The sequence below is a fragment of the Danio rerio genome, chromosome 17, assembly GCF_052040795.2.
Source record: "Danio rerio strain M-AB ecotype USA chromosome 17, GRCz13ab, whole genome shotgun sequence".
Lineage (NCBI taxonomy): Eukaryota > Metazoa > Chordata > Actinopteri > Cypriniformes > Danionidae > Danio > Danio rerio.
The window spans coordinates 26,852,388-26,869,757 of NC_141037.1; the positions used below are offsets into that span (position 1 = coordinate 26,852,388).

The window sequence follows — 17,370 nt, forward strand, 5'->3', positions numbered from 1 at the left end:
TCAACGTGGCGCTGCTTGTATTTATGTTTATGAATCTGAAAGATGGGCCAGATGTCCCCCACCACATTTAATTACTTGAAATGTAAGAGCTGATGTTCAACTATGTTCTATTTGCCTGTTTTATATTTTATTTAGTTAAATTAAAATTGACTGAATATTGAGATTATAGATTAATGCCAATTTGTAAATAAAATAAATTATTATAATGGTTAAATTGCTTATTATTCTTAATAATTTTCTATGGAAGTTTATTTATTCCAAAATGATATATATTTTTACATTTCAGTAAAATAATTGTTGTGTTGTAATAGGATGGATTTCTGCTGTACCGTTATGAATCTCAAGGATGTGAAGGATTATTGTCTAATAATTAGGGTTCTGCACTGACTTGAATGTTCTGTTTTAATGTTTCCTCTTGTTCTCGGGGAACTGTACGATCTTGCACATTACTCATGCTTGCCAAGCCTGGGTTGGTCTCATGTACACATTTTGAAACCCTCAGATTGTAAAAAGGATGTTTTGGGGCTTGTCTCAAGTCAACATTTGACATAATTCCATTAATAATTGTAAGTGGATTGCTTTCCTACAGTATGTTGAATCCTTATGCAAGTAAGGTTATGCTTTTATTTTTATTGGACTGTAGTAGTAAGTTATGATAAGCTGATACATAGATAGGAAGTGCTGCTCACATGTGGGTGAAAACAAACTGGTTACCATAGTTCCTCCTGCTTTTGCATTGAGCAAATAAATATGTAAAAATGTATTGCATCCAGTAGATTTTTATTTTTTCCACAAACATTTGAAAAAAGGTAAAACAAGGTTGCTGGGAAAGCAAATAATGCAGTAGTGACTCTTTAATTGGCATATTTTTGAATATGTAAAAAGTAAATCAATAAATGTTAGGATATGACTTCCACTGAAATACACTCTGACTGCTTTTTTTTAGTTTTTGTGTATTGTCCATTTGTCCATTTATAAAACATTGGAAACTAATAGAACTAAAATTGCTAATAATCCAAACATTTTAACTGATACCTGCACAGTTGTGCAATCTGCACATAGTATGCAAATATCTGAAATCTGTATTAGGATAGTAGGCATCTCATTTTAATGATTGCATCACATAAAATTTACATAAGGGATTTTATATACACAAACGTTTATTAAATTCAACTTGTGTCTACTTTTATAATTTTCAAATATCTGTGAAATAACGCTCCATTTTAATTTACACTACCAGTCAAAAGTGTAAGGTCAGTATGATTTTTTAATGTTTTAAATATGTCTGACATTTTTTTTATAAACTGTTGTTATTTAAATACATTTTTAAGTGTCTTTTGTAAATTAGGGTAAAATGTGTGATAGTAAATTTTGCCCCCCCCCCCCCCCAAAAAAAAAAAAAAAAACAAAGCAAAAGATTTAATTAAACTACTTATTCTAATGTACATTAAACGTGTTTGTATTGGACCTATTTATTTACATCTTCTTACAGTTTTTTGTCTTTCTTGTACTTTCAGAGTTCAGAAGAGAAAACAGTTTTCGATCGATTTATTGGAAGTATTTTTAAAAAGAGAACAAGTAAAACCAAAGATCAGACGGATGTCTCATCTGAAAATGTTTTGCCAGAGGCAAACAGTCCGACCAAGTTCTCAGGATCTGCGGAACTGAGAAAGACTAAGCACGGAGAGACTGAAGATTCAGTATTTAGCTCAGAGAACCGAAGTCCCAGTGTGTGTAGCGTAGCCTCCCTTGTTGCAGATGGAGGAGACTTACCGTTTGCAGACAGTGGAAGTAGTGGACGAGGGAGCGTGAAAGAGGTGGAAGTGATTAAAGTCAGCAAGGCTGAGACATCTGGCGACAAGAAGACTGAAGATCTGGTGAAGGAAGTGAACAGAAAGCTCAGGGTGTACCTGGAGGAGACAACAGACACGACAATAAAGAAATGTGCAGACATTCCTATACACACCCCTGACACGCCAAAGTCCTCTGCACTCTCAGGTGGGACAGAGAGTAAAAAGACTGTTTTAAAACCCACCATCACAAGCGGCGGGAATTTCACAGCACTAGTTGGAGTGACTCTGGGATCACAGTCCAGAACCTCATCGTCCTCTGACAATCAGACTGAAGCACAGAAAGAATCAGATAGCATGGGGAAGAAAAACAACAGCAAACGGAAATCACGCAAACTAAGCAGTCAAGACAGCAATAATGAACATCTCACCCCGACAAACACCATTCCCCCTCAGGCACAGGAGAGGTCAGCTCAATTTTCTCCCTCCCCTGGACAAATACACAGAGCTGAATGGGCGGAAACTCACCTGACAGAGGAGGAGAGTGAGAGCTCCATTACTGACTCACTTTCTTCTTTACAAGCTGCTCTGACCTGCCCTGTTGAGAGTTACTCTGCCCTCGGTAAAGCTCCCAGCAACATTCCTGCTCCTTCTAGAGCTCCAGATCCAAACAAAACCTCACATGCTTCAAAAGAAAGCACTGAAGTACCAGAGAAGGAAACTCCAGAGGGATTTACTCCTGAGCAGTTGCATTCTGAGAGCGGTGAAGTGAAACGCAGAAGCCTCAAACTGTCAGAGAGCGATAAAGTCTTCGCTAAACGAGTTTTTGTTGGTTCGCAGTCAAGCCTAGACGGGGAGGAACAAGCTGAGAGCCAAAGTGGGACTAACTTGGATATAACGCAGAATGTACAGCAGGTTAAGGTGAAAATGTAAGTACGCTTGTGTTGTGTGTTGGGTTACTGAGCAGCCAAGGCCTTTGTTCAGTCTATACAGTGCTCATTACTCTGTGCAATATGACACTCGGGTTCCCATGATTTTGAGTATTAGATGAACAATGACTTAGATCTTTTCATAGATTTTCGTAGCTGTGTGTGTATATAAATACAGTGCCATTCAAAACCCTGGGGTCTATTAAAGTCTCTTTTCCCCATTGATGCTACTGTACATTTATTTTACTTTAAACTTTTTGAAATGTGAAACTTTCCTTTCAATGGCAAAACTGAATTTTGGTCCAGTTTTTAGTGTCACATTTGTTGAATTTAAGTTTAGTATATTAATGGCAATCAGATACAGTAGAAACATACTTAATATTATTAATGTTGAAAACATTTGTGCTGCTTAATATTTCTGTGGAAACAAAAATGCATTGCTTTGGTGAGCAGAAGGTTCCAAACAACCATAAATGTTTGTTGAGGAATGTAAAAAACCTGCTATTTCATTATTGCATTGTTCATTGTGTCTCCATGCACATTTGTGATCAAATAAATCAACACATGTACAATGATAATCCCTCTACAGTATGTAATTTGCTGTTAAGGGAGGGATTACTTTGTTTTTATAACAGTAGTTTTAATTATTTGTCTTTAAGCAGCACAAAATAAATGTACCTGAATTATTCTGTGCAAGTTCACATGTCAATAATCTTTTTAGCTGAGTAATATTAAGCCTACATAACTGATATTTTTCCTTGTTATACATTTTACAAGTTGCAATGATGTACAATGTTCATCCCATGGTTATAAATGTGATCAAACACACTCTTAAAAAATGATCTGAAATAGTTTGAGCTCTTGAGCTCGAGAAATATGCATCTATGTGATGGTTCACACAAGTTTTTTTGTTTTAATGGCTGAAGAATTCAAATAATTTCTTGTTAATGTGATGCATGCTGTTGAAAGCATATGAATGCATGGCTCCTCCCATACTTGTCTCCTAACATTGCTGTTGACTTATATCTTTTCACAGATTACCAAACCCCAAAAGCGGGAATGTCAAGCAGTCCAACCAACAGACAGATGAGTCAGCAGAAGATGTTTTTGTGCAAGAGCAGTCTCTTGATAAGGATGTAGAGAACCCCTTTGAACTTTCCACTGATAATAGAGAAGATACCTACTCCAGGGAGGAATTTGATTCCCCAGAAATGCCGCTTAATAAAGTACCATTTAATACTGTGATGAGCAGTCAACAAAACTCATCTGTACCAACCAAACGTATGGACAGAGCCAGCAGTGGACCAAATGGGGGAATTAAATTAAAGAACCCTCCACCTCAAGTTGCGCCTAAAACAAAGAGTGTAATGTCTCGTATAAAACTCTTCTCCGAGGCATCAAAGATAGAGGATGCTCCGGTACGTAGGATTTCACAGAAGCAGACAGATCAAAAAGAGATTAAATCTCCGACAGAAAAGGACCAGTCTGTAACACTTAATAGTCCAACTGAAATCAAGACCAAAATTCCTAAGAAAAGCACACCAGAGGTTCAGGTCAAACCAAATAAAGTGCTTGAGGTTGTCACTGTATATAGTGTGTCTACAGAAGCTGAAAGATCAATGTCCACCAAACGTCAGACTGAGACTGGATCAATAAGCCCAGTGCAGAAAATGTCACCAACTAAAAGACTTGAAGAGAAGGATGTTTTGGACGCCTCGATAACATCAAAAACCTCTCAACCTACAAAAGAACAGGCTTCTGTTTCAAAGCCTAAAAGAGAACGAAGTCTTAAACAATCATTTTCTGAAGATAAATCCCCATCCTCCCCATCTTCACCAGAGAATTCAGGGTTAACAAAGCTTAACACTGAATTCAAATCAGTTAAAGAAATCCAAAAGTTTAAAACACAACCAACAGTCGTCAGTGACAGAGCTCTGACACCAAAGATTAGTTCTCCCTATTTAAAGAGTAAAGTCAAATCAGGCGACACTGGCAACAAAACAGAGGCGAAACCTTCTTCCTCAGCAACTGGCATTGACCAAACAGAGCATAAGATTGAAAAGGAGAAGCCAGTGAATGAAACCCAGCTAAGCGGGCCAAAAAGTCCAAGAAAAATCATGACTGATGTGTCACCAACAGGAAGGAAGCTACCTCGAACGACACCAACAAGCCCTCTGAAACAGCCCTCAGATGGAGAAGTGTCCCGTGGGCATAATGAGTCATGTGGACCAGCCTCACTGTCACTTACCAAGTCAGAAAGAAATGAGTCATCAGTGTCTAACGGTCCTGTCAGTGATGGCAAATCCTCCAAGAGTGATCAAGCCACTGGGAATGTAGCGGCCAGGATATCACCAGAGCTCAAACTGAAAAGCCCTGTTAAGGAGGTGGGTGTTTTACAGCCAGGCTCACCACGTCTCAAAAGTCCCACTAAACTCAAGCCCAGGAAAGATTTTAGGAAGGCAGAGCCAGCTGCAGCTGCAGATACAAAAATAGATGTGAAGACAACAAATTTGTCCATTACACCCACAGCTGCTGTAAAATCTGATGCAGTAGAATCTGAAATGACACAGTCAAAAGAAATTTCTGAAACACAGAGTGAAAGCTGTGAGTCCACAGACACACCAGATGTGTCACTTTTAGTGAAGAAAAATCAGCAGACAGAATCAGATCTGTCACTTCCGGCAGGCTCAAATGTGCAAGTTTCATTAAATACCAAGACGGATATTTTCAAAGAAAAGGATTTTGTTGGGTTTGAGAAAGAGACATGTGCCCTTGATAATGCAGATGAAATTTCCACAGTTTACAAGATGGCAAAACAGTCAAAAGCTTGTTCTGAATCAAAGCGTGCTAAATCTGATGCTGCTGAGACCAAAGTCACACTGGATGCATCACTTTTAGAGAAGAATGATTCACACTCTGAAAAACAACAGACAGAGTCAACTTTACCATCTTCCCTAGATCAGGATGTACCAGATAAGCAACCTATCAAAGAAAAGCCACTGACTGGTTTCAAGAAAGAGAACTCTGGCCTTACTAAAAAAGACATTTCCTCAATACCTGCTATGAGCCATGACACAACCAGTAATCTGAGTGCTCAAGGTATTTGCAAAGAATCGAAAGCCACTTCTGAAACAAAAGATGAAAAATTTGGTAACGCTGAACCCAACGTCAAACTAGATGTGTCGCTTTCACAAAACAAAAATATGCAATCACTAAAACAACAGACCGAATCAAATCTACCAGCTTCATCAGAAACATGCGTCCAGATTACAGATAAGCAGTCAGATTTTGACGAAGAAAAAATTCTTGATTTAGCGAAAGAGGAATGTGTTCCTTCTAATTCAGATGAAATGTCCTCTACACCTAAGACAGCTAAACAATTAAGAACTTCTTCTGAAAAGAAGGGTGAAGACACTGCTTCTGCTGAAACCAAAGCCAAACTGGATGTGTTGCTTTCTGAAAACAACAATATCCAATCCTTAAAGCAACAGACCGAATTAAGTCTACCACCTAAGACAGAGTCACATGTGCAAATTACAGATAAAAAGTCAGATGCTGTCAAAAAGAAATGTGTTAAATTGGAGAAAGAGACACGTGTTCTTTCTAATGCAGATGATATTTCCACAACATCCACAACAGCTAAACAATCAGAACCCTCTTCTGAAAAGAAGGATAAAGACTCTGGTTCTGCTGAAACCAAAGTCAAACTGGATGTGTTGCTTTCAGACAGCAACAATATGCAAACTCTAATACAACAGACTGAATCAAATCTATCACCTTCATCAAAATCACATGTCCCGGTTACAGATGATAAGTCAGATGTTGACAAAGAGAAATGTCCTGGATTGGAGAAAGAGGCACCTGTTCTTTCTAATGCAGATGATGTTTCCACAACACCCAAGACAGCAAAACAGTCAGAACCTTGGTCTGAAAAGAAGGGTGAAGACTCAGGTTCTGCTGAAACTAAAGACAAACTGGATGTGTCGCTTTCAGAAAACACCAATTTGCAATTCCAAGCACAACATTTAGAATCAAATGTACTGGATTCAACAGAATCAAAGGTGCAAGTTACATCTGACAAGCTCCCAAATGTTGTTCAAGAAAAGTCTTCTGTTGGGTTTGAGAAAGAGACAAGCAGTAATCTAACCACTCAAGGTCATGAGAAGTCTTCCTCCTCTCAGGACCGCATTGTTTCAGACATTGCAAAGAGTTCATCCGAAACAAATAAGGGGACTGATACCAAGGTGCTCAGTGTGAAAAATCCTCAGAATTCAGATATTAAACAACCGAAAACGAGTACACAACTAAGCGAGAACGTCAAAAATATTGAAGTGACTGGTACACAAAAAGAAGAGAAGCAAACTGTTCAGTCTGGAGGCACAAGTAAAACAAACCAAGAGTGTGTCAAACAGAATGCATTAAATAAAACTAAACAAGCGGACAATAAGTTAGTAGCAGGGATCACAACTCCAGAGTTAATTTCTAAACCAGAACCTGTTCGAAAAGTTGAACAGACATTAAAGGACACAGTCCCATCATTTAAAATGCCAGATAAACTGTCTTCCAAAGTGGACAAGAATAGTGAGGTCCAAGTTAAAAATATTGAGTCTAACCTGAAAGCCACAGGTCCTACAAAGACTAGCAAAACAACAGATACTAACTTTCAAAAGTTAAAACCATCAAATGACCAAAATGTTAAACAATTCATTTCTCAGAATCTTCCTTTGGACCCCAAAAACATCTCACAAAATAGCAAGGAACCATCTAGTTGGTTAGACGTGGACAGAAGTTTTAAGAAGAAGAAAACAGAGAGGCGTATGGATTGCTCTGCGAGTGAAGACAATCTGTTAGACACTTCAGATGACTTTGATGACTTTGTCCGTAATATTAAAGAGAACTGCTCTCCTTTCTCTTTGCCACCAAGAAAACACGGGCAAAACAAGATGCCTTCACCACCTTTTGCAATGCCTGCCATTAAAGAAGATCACTTTGAGAAAATACTTGACCCAGAACAGTTTCAGTTTGGGACAAGAAAAACAGCAGCACTTAAAGATCCCTCTCCAGCCATGATGATCAAGAAGAAAAATGAAGAGACAAAAACCAATCCTTCGTCTAAACGTTCTGAGGAAAGCCTGCTTTATAAAGGTCTCTCATCTAGACGGGAACGTGATAAAGCTAATAAGGTCACAGTCACTGAGGAGAATAATGATGGAGAAAAACAAACCGCAGAAGGCTCTGGAAAAATGTCCTCGAGGTTAGAAAGAATGTCAATCATCTCAAACCTTGTGAACTCTCCTAACACCTCACGAAAAGTAAGAACTGAACCAAGCAATCTTATCAATGGGATTCAGTCACCCATAACACCACCAGCAGAGGTGATGCCAACCTCAGGAAAGACTAAAGACATGCCGCTGTCCCAGGTTGCCAAAGCACCAAAAGAGAGGCTTGGCGACTTTCCTGATCCTGTCATTGTAAAAGGAGGACCTGGTGATTTAGTAATAAGCCCAACCACATGTCCTCCTCTTCCAACTTTCACAGACGTCAAGTTGCCTGACTTTTTGGAGAAATACATGAGTAAAGGCAAAGAACCAAGCACAGTGAGCCAGCAAAAGCCTGACACTGTCCCTGCACTGGATTTGAATCTGACTTCCAACACGTCTAATTCAAACATTGTGCTGCAAGGCATATCAGGATTAACATCTCCATCAGACATCACTCAGCAGATTCCATTGTCCACACCCACCAACCTCTCTCCAACATATGCACAGGTAAAAGAATGCTGATAATCTCTACAGTTTTAAAAGATTACTCTTTTAAGTAAAAAAAAAAGGCTAACAATATTTGCCTTTAAAATATATATTTTAAAATGTTTTCGTATTTTATTTTGACATAATTTGTGTCCATTTATGCTGCCAGATGTTCTAGAAAGAAGTATCTTATGCTCAGCAAGGCTGCATTTATTTATGAATATAGTAAAACAGTAACAACTACTGAATTTTATTAGTTGTTAATTTAATAAAAACAATGACAACTTTTGATGTTGCATTATTAGGCTTTAACTAAGATTAATAAATGCTTTTGTAGTTTTCATTTTTAAATTAACATGTTAATAAATGGAACCTTACTGTACAGAGTTAACGAAGAAAAGGCCTATAAATAGTCAAAGAATTTTCAGAATTTAGTAGACCAGATTAACATGTGAAAATCGAAATATTCCTAAAAAGATATTCTAAAAGTTTATTATACTTTAAGTGATTATTTGCTGTATTTTGAAGTGCCTATTAGATCAATATCGTGCCTGTACATTATCACAATATATTGAATTATAGAATATTGGCCTATGTGTATGTGTGTCTGCATGGATATAGTAGAGGTTGCACAGACTAGTCGACTGGTCGACCTTAATGCTCTGCCGTGATGCTTTTCGATTGACGTTGATTAGTTGCGCAGTGCAGATCACGTGGTTTCTTACTAGTATGTGCAATGATCAACATGTTGACCGCATTTATTTAGCAGTAGATTTAGCCCAGGTGCTAATGTTGCATTATTAATGAAATTAAAGTATTGACTATGCATTTGTTTTCCACTAAAATTAGTTATTGATAATGTTGCATTGTTTTTGCAACATATTATGAGCTATCAAACAGCATATATTTTCTGCTAATAAATCGCAGATTGTGGCATGTTGCAAAACATTTGCATTTTGTGTTTTATTGATGACATCACCAGCAACTAGTGGACGTCGACTCGACTTTGATAACATAAAAGCCGACTTACGAAAGTCTAGTCATTTAACCACTCATATATAAGCAGTTTTATATCAGTATTATAAGGTGTATATTACTTTAAGTTGTATTTTTTGCAAATAGTAGTATTACCAGATATCAAGTACAAACAACATTCTATTGGTCATCAATGTAAATATATTTTCTTATTAAAAATATGTGTTTTTATTTGTCCTACAAAGTTATCAATTAAAATGCATTTTATTAAAATAAACAGCCTGAGTAATCCCTTTCAATTAATGCGTAATTCACCACAACTATGAAAGTTGAATATGTCTATGTAATTGTATTATGAATTGCATGTGCTACACATTCTAGTGGTTAATGTGTATAAAGTCTTTGTTTATAGTATAATCACTGCTGGGATGTGGTGAAGTCTTGTTTTACCTATGAAACTGCTTGGGTTGTCTGTACCTGTCTAGTGTTTTTACAGTGGAAACTTTGTCAATGTCGTCTTAAGACTCAAAGGGAATGTCGAGCCCTCTAGGCTTCAGTTTTTATGTGCACCACTGATCATAGCACTGTCATGACCTAAGATGTTTTAATGGTGTCATCAAGAACACTTCAATTTCTGAAATGTATTATGAAATTCTGTTTAAATTATGACAATTGTTATGATTTTCTAGACCCCAGGTGTCAGAGGCTTCCACAGGCGTCCCGGAAAGGTATTGGAAACATACTGATCTATCCAAAACAAATCATAAATTATAGACTCATTTAGTATAGTTTAGCAAGTCTGTTTTAACTTACAATTTATTTCAGGCTTCAAATAAGCAATTAGAAGCATTAAGTATCACATTTATGAACAATATTTCAATATTCTTACTTGCAGATTGTAATATTCCAACAACCTCAGTTTGGAGGAGAGGCATATGAGGTGTTCCGAGACATAGAGGATGCAACGTCACTAAAACTCTCTCCACTCATCTCCATAAAGGTCGTCAGAGGATGGTAAGAACAATCACATTCATCTGACTAGTCATGTAATACTTAAAATGCTGAGTTTGCTATTTTTTTGTCCTGTTAGCTGGCTTTTATATGAAAAGCCAGGCTTCCAGGGTCGATCCATCGCTCTGGAGGAGGGGCCAGCGGACATAGCAAATGAGTGGGCGGACACAGAGCCCAGTGAGGAGGTGGAGCAAAATGACTCAGCACTCCCATCCACACCCATGGTTATTGGATCTATTAGGCTTGCATTAAGGGTGAGTCTAAAATCACGAGTCCACACTTGACCTCAATTTTCTGATTAATTAGTCTTATTAGCCACAGAATCTCTTAAATACAAAATATATTTCATGTTCTGACAAATGCATATGAACCATAAGCATGTTTTGATTACTTGATACTATATCTTTTTCTCAGGACTACAGCACACCACAAATTGACCTGTTCACAGAGCTCAATGGGATGGGCCGAATATCTTCATACTGCGATGACACAATAGAAACCTGCTCTTTTGGCCTTCCTCAGAGTACTGGATCGATTAAGGTCCACAGTGGAGTGTAAGTGAGCTTCTGGGCTTAAATAAATGCTCACATTAAAATAATAAATGCATAACATTAAAATAATTAGTTTAGAAATTCTTCAGCTTTGTTTTTTTACATTTTTATCTTGGTGATATTTTGATACACACTACTGTTTACTAGAGATGTATTGATTCATTGTGAACCTGTTGAAAATTGATTCAAATATGTGACAATTCAAACCGGCAGAAATGTTAAATGAATGGTGATACATATTTTAAACAGAGGGGGTGCTGTGTGTTTGTTAATTAAATTTGTGACTAAATCGTATTGTAAGATTAGTGATCATGAATTGTATTAAATCGTGAGTCAGGCGAATCGTTACATCCCTACAATTTACAAATTTTGGGATGGTACATTTTTAAAAATTCTTTTTTAAAGTCTCTTAAGGCTGGTTTATACTTCTGTGTCGAGTGATCGGCGTAACACACGCACAAGCCTTGTACATAGCCGTGCATTTATACTTCTGCGTGCTGTTTGTGTTGCTCTGCAATTACACTTCGGAAATGCTAGTTTGTCTGTAGGTTTTTATGTTCTTATGTGTCGAGTTTCTTCACGGGTATTTTGTTTTTTCTGAATGCTACAAGTAGCTAAAGCTTGTTCATTCAGAGGCAAGAACCGGCAACAACTTTAATCATAGGGTAAACCTAAAACAAGTTTCCAGCTGAAGCTTCTTCACGGGACTCGACACCTGTAAACACTCGCTTTATTGGGCTCGTGGCTCTCAGTACCGCCCACACGTCACGTGTATCAAGCCAACCAATCACAGAGCTTATGCTACAAGTCGTTGCGATGTGTAGTTAAATTTTTTGATAGGTGCGCGTCACCGTCAACGTCAGCCACAGCAAGGGGTATGCGACCATGCAAAGGCTGCGCCAGAGTATACGTGTGCGCTTGACGCAGAAGTATATTTTTAGCCTTTAGGCTCACAAAGCATTCATTTTTAAAATAAAATATACAGCAATACAATCTTATTTAATGTCATTTTAAATCTAAAAACATAGATCTTAAAATACTTTAAATCTTTAATAATTTAGTACTTCAAAAGAAAACTTTTTCTGAATCAGCTGATAAATTGAAAATGGGAATCTATTGTTATTTTTAATGTCTTTACTGTCACTTTAGATCAGTCCAATACATCCACGCTTAATTAAAGTATGAATGGTTTTTTTAATGGATTTAAAAATATTGCTGTCCCTAACACTGAATAGTGTGTGGCAGCACACTGAGCAAAAATGAGAGATGAAGGACACAAGCCTCATGTTTGGCCTCACTGCACTGCATGATCAAGTGGAAAGTTTTGAGGTTAAAGCATGTGACCTACGATTGAAGCCGAGAGAGAAAGAGTCTGTGTGTCTGTTGGAATGTTGTTTTCTTGTTGTTTTATGAATGTTGGATAGAGAAGACATTTTCTATTTTTTTTTTTTCTTGGCACTTTTGGTTTTTGCCAGAACTTCAAGAAGCATGCTGTTAATTTACATAATGAAATTTAGACTTTACTAGTTTTGAACGCAATAGCTAGAGTATATTCTTACTGTAATTACATGTTTCCAGATGGCTGGTCTTCAGTGACCCAGGTTTCCAGGGTCTTCTGGCTGTTTTGGAGGAAGGAGTCTATCCCTGCCCGCAGGACTGGGGCTTTCCCACTCCATTTGTCGGCTCACTGCGGCCCATGAAAATGGTAGTGACATAAGACTTACTTTTACACACATTTTTGTCTTGTGTATATATATATATATATATATATATATATATATATGAACATTTTATGCTCACTATAATTGTTCCTTTGCTGTTCACAGGGAGAAATTAAGGTGGAAAATCCCAATGAAATGAAGGTAAGCTCTACAAGTTAAATCACATACAACAATGATTGCACAAATAGGTGTAGTTCAGCTCTCTGAAAAAAAAATACGACTAAAGACTAATTTTCCACATTTGTTTGGTGAAAGACACATACCTGTTGGTGCAGGTAGTATAAACCAGACTGAGCAGGCCCAAAGGCGGGATTTGTGCTTGCTATTTTCTTGCTCCGTCCATGCCAGCTTTTGTTCTTTTGATTTCTGAGCCATGAAAGAGAAGCGGCATTGTGTCTGACTTGGAAGCTACAGTTAGAGACACTCAGAGTTTTGGCTGTACACGCATCTCCCAGCAGAGGCATGTCTTCTGATAATGATTTAATTGCAAGTAAATATTACCTGCAAGAAGCAGTCAAAGGTTATGAAGGACCAAGGAAGACAGGTTAGCTTTTGTGACTTGTGGCTCAAATGTCCCCCTTTTATTATTTGACAAAATTGCTGTCATTCCTAAAGTCTTGTCTGGATGCACTCCAAGCGAAATATAAAGACCTTGAGTCGGCTTTGCCTGAGGCTCTCTGACACTGGAAGTGGAATTTTCAGAATTCTGAATATTCTGCCCATGAGTGAACACACTTGCACATAAACACATCACCGTCAGAAACTACGCATGTCATGTGTGCTATAAGAAATAAAGCATCTCTCATTTTACTATTTTCAAACTGTTAGAGAAGCTGGTTTTTCTGGGGTGTTGTGTTATTGGCCATTCACACAGGATGTGTGTTATTGCAGTTATCTGTGCTATTTGCTAATTGCTGGGCTGTAAACATATGCTAAACAGACAACTGTCGCAACATGTTTTATTGCTTAAAATGCTTGTTTTGGGAAACTGAAAAACGTAATTTAAAGATAACTTTATGTCATCAAAATAAAACAATATCACAGAAATTACAACTAAACAAACTAAAGTATTTATGTGTCAGAAATGTTTAAGAAAATAATATATACGCTTAATTCATATTAAAACTATAATTTAATATTTTTATTTAGATTTTATTGATTTATACGTAATATTTTTATATAACAATGACAATAATGGCAATAATAATTTAATGGGAAAATGGTTTATTTTTATTTATATTTTTTACTTCAACTTAACTATAAATAACTCTGCAACATCTAGCAATCATTTAAGGATGACAAGACTGCTTGATATCTGTAAACATGCTATTTGAATGCTTCATCAATAGACATTGTACTGATTATAGGTGACTTTGCAAGTACACTTTAATTAATGCAGCTAACCCTAGCACTCTAATGAGAGTCTGTTGACATGTAGTTGCAAAATGACTTGTAGTCAACAGAATGCCTAATCCAAATAAAGTGAAACCATGAGTGTTCACATATTAAGTTTAAATGAAGTTTGATCCTGTCTCTCTCATAAGTTAAATTTGCTGTTCACAGGAATTATTCTAAATATGCAGGAAGTTCTACAGTTTTTCTTATTTCTCTCTCAATCTGAAACCAGGCATTACTCTTTGAAAAGCCGATGTTTCAAGGGGAGTGCATGGAGATAGAAAGAGACATTTACAACTTTAGAGAGGTAGAGGAGAATGAAGAAGAGGAGACTGACAGCACCAGGAGAAACAGACTCCGTTCTGTCGGCTCATTAAAGATCCTCAGTGGCATGTGAGTGAATTTATCATGTTTAGAAGATCAATTTTACACATATCTTTGTTTTTTGCTAGCTTATTTGGTTTGCCTGGATCTGACAGTGAGTTGTGTTGTTGTTCACCTATAGCTGGGTTGGATACTCTGCACCAGGGTTTGATGGTCGCCAGTACCTTCTGGAGGAAGGAGAGTATGCTGACTTCACAGATTGGGGTGGACTGGAAGAAGGGCTGCTCTCTATACGTCCTTTGCTGGCAGTATGTACAAGCACATCATTTCTGTCTTGAGATTAATACAGAAATACAGATTTTCTAATATTGTTTTTTATATACTGTATGTGTTTACAATTTATTTTGGACAAATTATTGTATATTTTTGAAAATGAAAACAGTTTAAAGAAGTATATGTGTCTAGTTTTTTCCTGGACACAGCGGAAAACCTTGTACTCTGCTTCTTGTATTTTCAAAAATCACAACTATATTTGTATATTACATTATGTATTATACAATGTATTTTACAGATATTTCTGTTACTCAAAAGCTATGTTAGAGTGCAATTCTTCTTAATCAGTAAGTAAGTTATTCTTTTGATAGGATGGAAATGTATTTTCATAACCGTGAAATATTTAAAAATATAATTTGGTATATTGAATTTGTATCCCAAAGATGGGTTGCGGCTGGAAGGGCATCCACTACGTAAAAATGTGCTGGATAAGTTGGCGGTTCATTCCGCTGTGCGACCCCTGATTAATAAAGGAACTAAGTTAAAGAGAAAATGAATGAATGAAAGAAGGAATATTGAATTTGCACCTAAATATAATTTCATTCATTCATACTCTGATTTATCAGGGGTTGCCACTGCGTAATGAACCGTCTAAATATATTTTCAATTTCAAAACTATATTTTATTGAGCCTCACAGTTACAACATACATTTTGCATATATTTAATATAGTTTTTCTCATGGGTAAGATTCGAGAAAAGCATTAATAGTCCTTAGTTTTTCTGATGCACACTGTAGAGTTTTTGGAATAACATTGTTGTAAGTTACTGCATGGTTTTGCTTCCTGCAGGATTTCATGACTCCTCACGTGAGAATGTTCAGCGAGCAGGATTTCAGCGAGAGAGGGATGAATGTGGACCTGCTGGAACCTGTCATTAGCATGGAAGCTACTGGCTTTGGTATAAAGACACAGTCGGTGGAAGTCCTCTCTGGCGTGTAAGAGTCTACTTGTCCCTTCATTACCATTTACATCCAAACTTTCCATTTCCCCTTCAGGGAATGCTCTCTCTTATTTTCTTGCTTTCTATCATAAACCTTGACCATAGAATGATCATAAATCTGACAGTGAAATGGTTATCTGCTCTTGCGAGCAGCTGCACACAGAGATAAAATCAGGAGCAATTCACTCAGAAATGATAAGTCTGTCATTATATAACTTATTATTCAAAAGTGAAACTGCAACCACCCCCAGTTCAGTAGTTTAGTTAGTACTGAAAGTGTTTTCTCATTAATCAAAAAGTTCTAAGATTAAGCAAAATATTACATATGTTATTTTGAAACAAAAAAGACAAATACACACTACCGTTGAAATTTCTGTGGTCTATAAATTTTAAAAAACAAGTAAGCATGTATTAACTTGATCAAAAGTGACAGTACAGACTTTTAAAATAAAAAAACAAATACATTTCAAATAAATAGTTATTTAGATTTTGTTATATTATTCTATTTCATTTTATGAAATACTTTTCTTTTGAAATTTCTATTAATCAATTTCAAAAAAATTATCATGGTTTCCACATAAATATGAATTAGCATAACTGTTTTCAACATTACGCTATCAAGCTAACAAGCAATTGTCCAACCAGTTGTCAAATTTTCAAACTCTGAACACAATGGGCTCTATACACAGCTAGAGTTTTAAAGCCAACAATTAACTTCCGGTGAAAGCTTAATGTGAAGGTTGTTTTTACAGCATTGATGTTGTAATGTAATTACAATACATTGAGTTAAACAGACTTAAGCATTCATTTAGTTGTTCAAGCGTAAAATGAGATAAAAGATCGTTGTAAACACTAGCACCGTCAGTAGCAACAGACTAGCCCAGAAATTCCATTGAAAATACATGGCGGGGGAAATGGAACTGGACATTTTCCCCAACATTTTTCAAAACAGTTACCATGGATGTCATTCAAGCAGTCCAATCTCCATTGCTTAGCTCTGAAAACCAAACAGAAACCATCTATTCCTGACCATTAGAAACTACCAAGATCAGTATGAAATCAGTCTGCAAACCTTATAAAAAATGGTTGAAGATCTGTGTTGTTCTCTGCCAGCATGGATGGAGAAGGTCAATAGTGGCTATGTCTTATACTCCGATAGACTATTTTAGGTTACATGTGTTTTTCTCTAATATTTACAGTATTTTATCATTTTTTTCTGTTCTATTTTGAAAAAAAATGTCTTGAATTCAATATAAATTTAGTCAAAGCATTTCTTATTCTGGATTCAATATTTTTGATTCAACAACCCAAATAGAAAGACAACAAACAGCACGTGCAATAGGCTACAATGACTAGCAATAATGCACTGATTCACACCGAGTTCGGTATTTTGTTCTATATTTTGTAGTGATTGACTAAAAGAGCTCATATACTTGTTTGCAAGTTGTGTTGTTTGAAGGTAAAATAAGCTTTTGTTGCATATTTTAAATGTTTTGACACAGTTGCATCAAAGCAATCAAGAAAAACTGTATTGTAATGTCAACAATAGCCAGTATTTTGAAACCTGGTGTACTTTAATTGACTGCATGTTACAAGTGATATTCTTGGACAGATTTCCTGTGTTTTGGTAAAGTCAGTGTGTGAAGAGAAAGAT

At 36.6% G+C, this 17,370-nt stretch overlaps 1 protein-coding gene across 3 annotated transcripts in view; it reads left to right on the forward strand.

Annotated features, from left to right (window-relative positions):
- Nucleotides 1-17,370, forward strand: part of crybg1a (crystallin beta-gamma domain containing 1a) — a 69,331-nt gene that overhangs the window by 38,829 nt on the left and 13,132 nt on the right. For all 3 annotated transcript variants that reach the window (XM_087290524.1, XM_087290525.1, XM_087290526.1), the window contains 11 exons: nucleotides 1,518-2,719; nucleotides 3,756-8,487; nucleotides 10,131-10,169; nucleotides 10,337-10,455; nucleotides 10,532-10,706; nucleotides 10,867-11,006; nucleotides 12,582-12,708; nucleotides 12,830-12,865; nucleotides 14,352-14,512; nucleotides 14,625-14,751; nucleotides 15,566-15,711. In XM_087290524.1, the coding sequence (XP_087146650.1) occupies nucleotides 1,518-2,719; nucleotides 3,756-8,487; nucleotides 10,131-10,169; nucleotides 10,337-10,455; nucleotides 10,532-10,706; nucleotides 10,867-11,006; nucleotides 12,582-12,708; nucleotides 12,830-12,865; nucleotides 14,352-14,512; nucleotides 14,625-14,751; nucleotides 15,566-15,711 (7,004 nt within the window). The remainder of the gene's footprint in view (nucleotides 1-1,517; nucleotides 2,720-3,755; nucleotides 8,488-10,130; nucleotides 10,170-10,336; nucleotides 10,456-10,531; nucleotides 10,707-10,866; nucleotides 11,007-12,581; nucleotides 12,709-12,829; nucleotides 12,866-14,351; nucleotides 14,513-14,624; nucleotides 14,752-15,565; nucleotides 15,712-17,370) is intronic.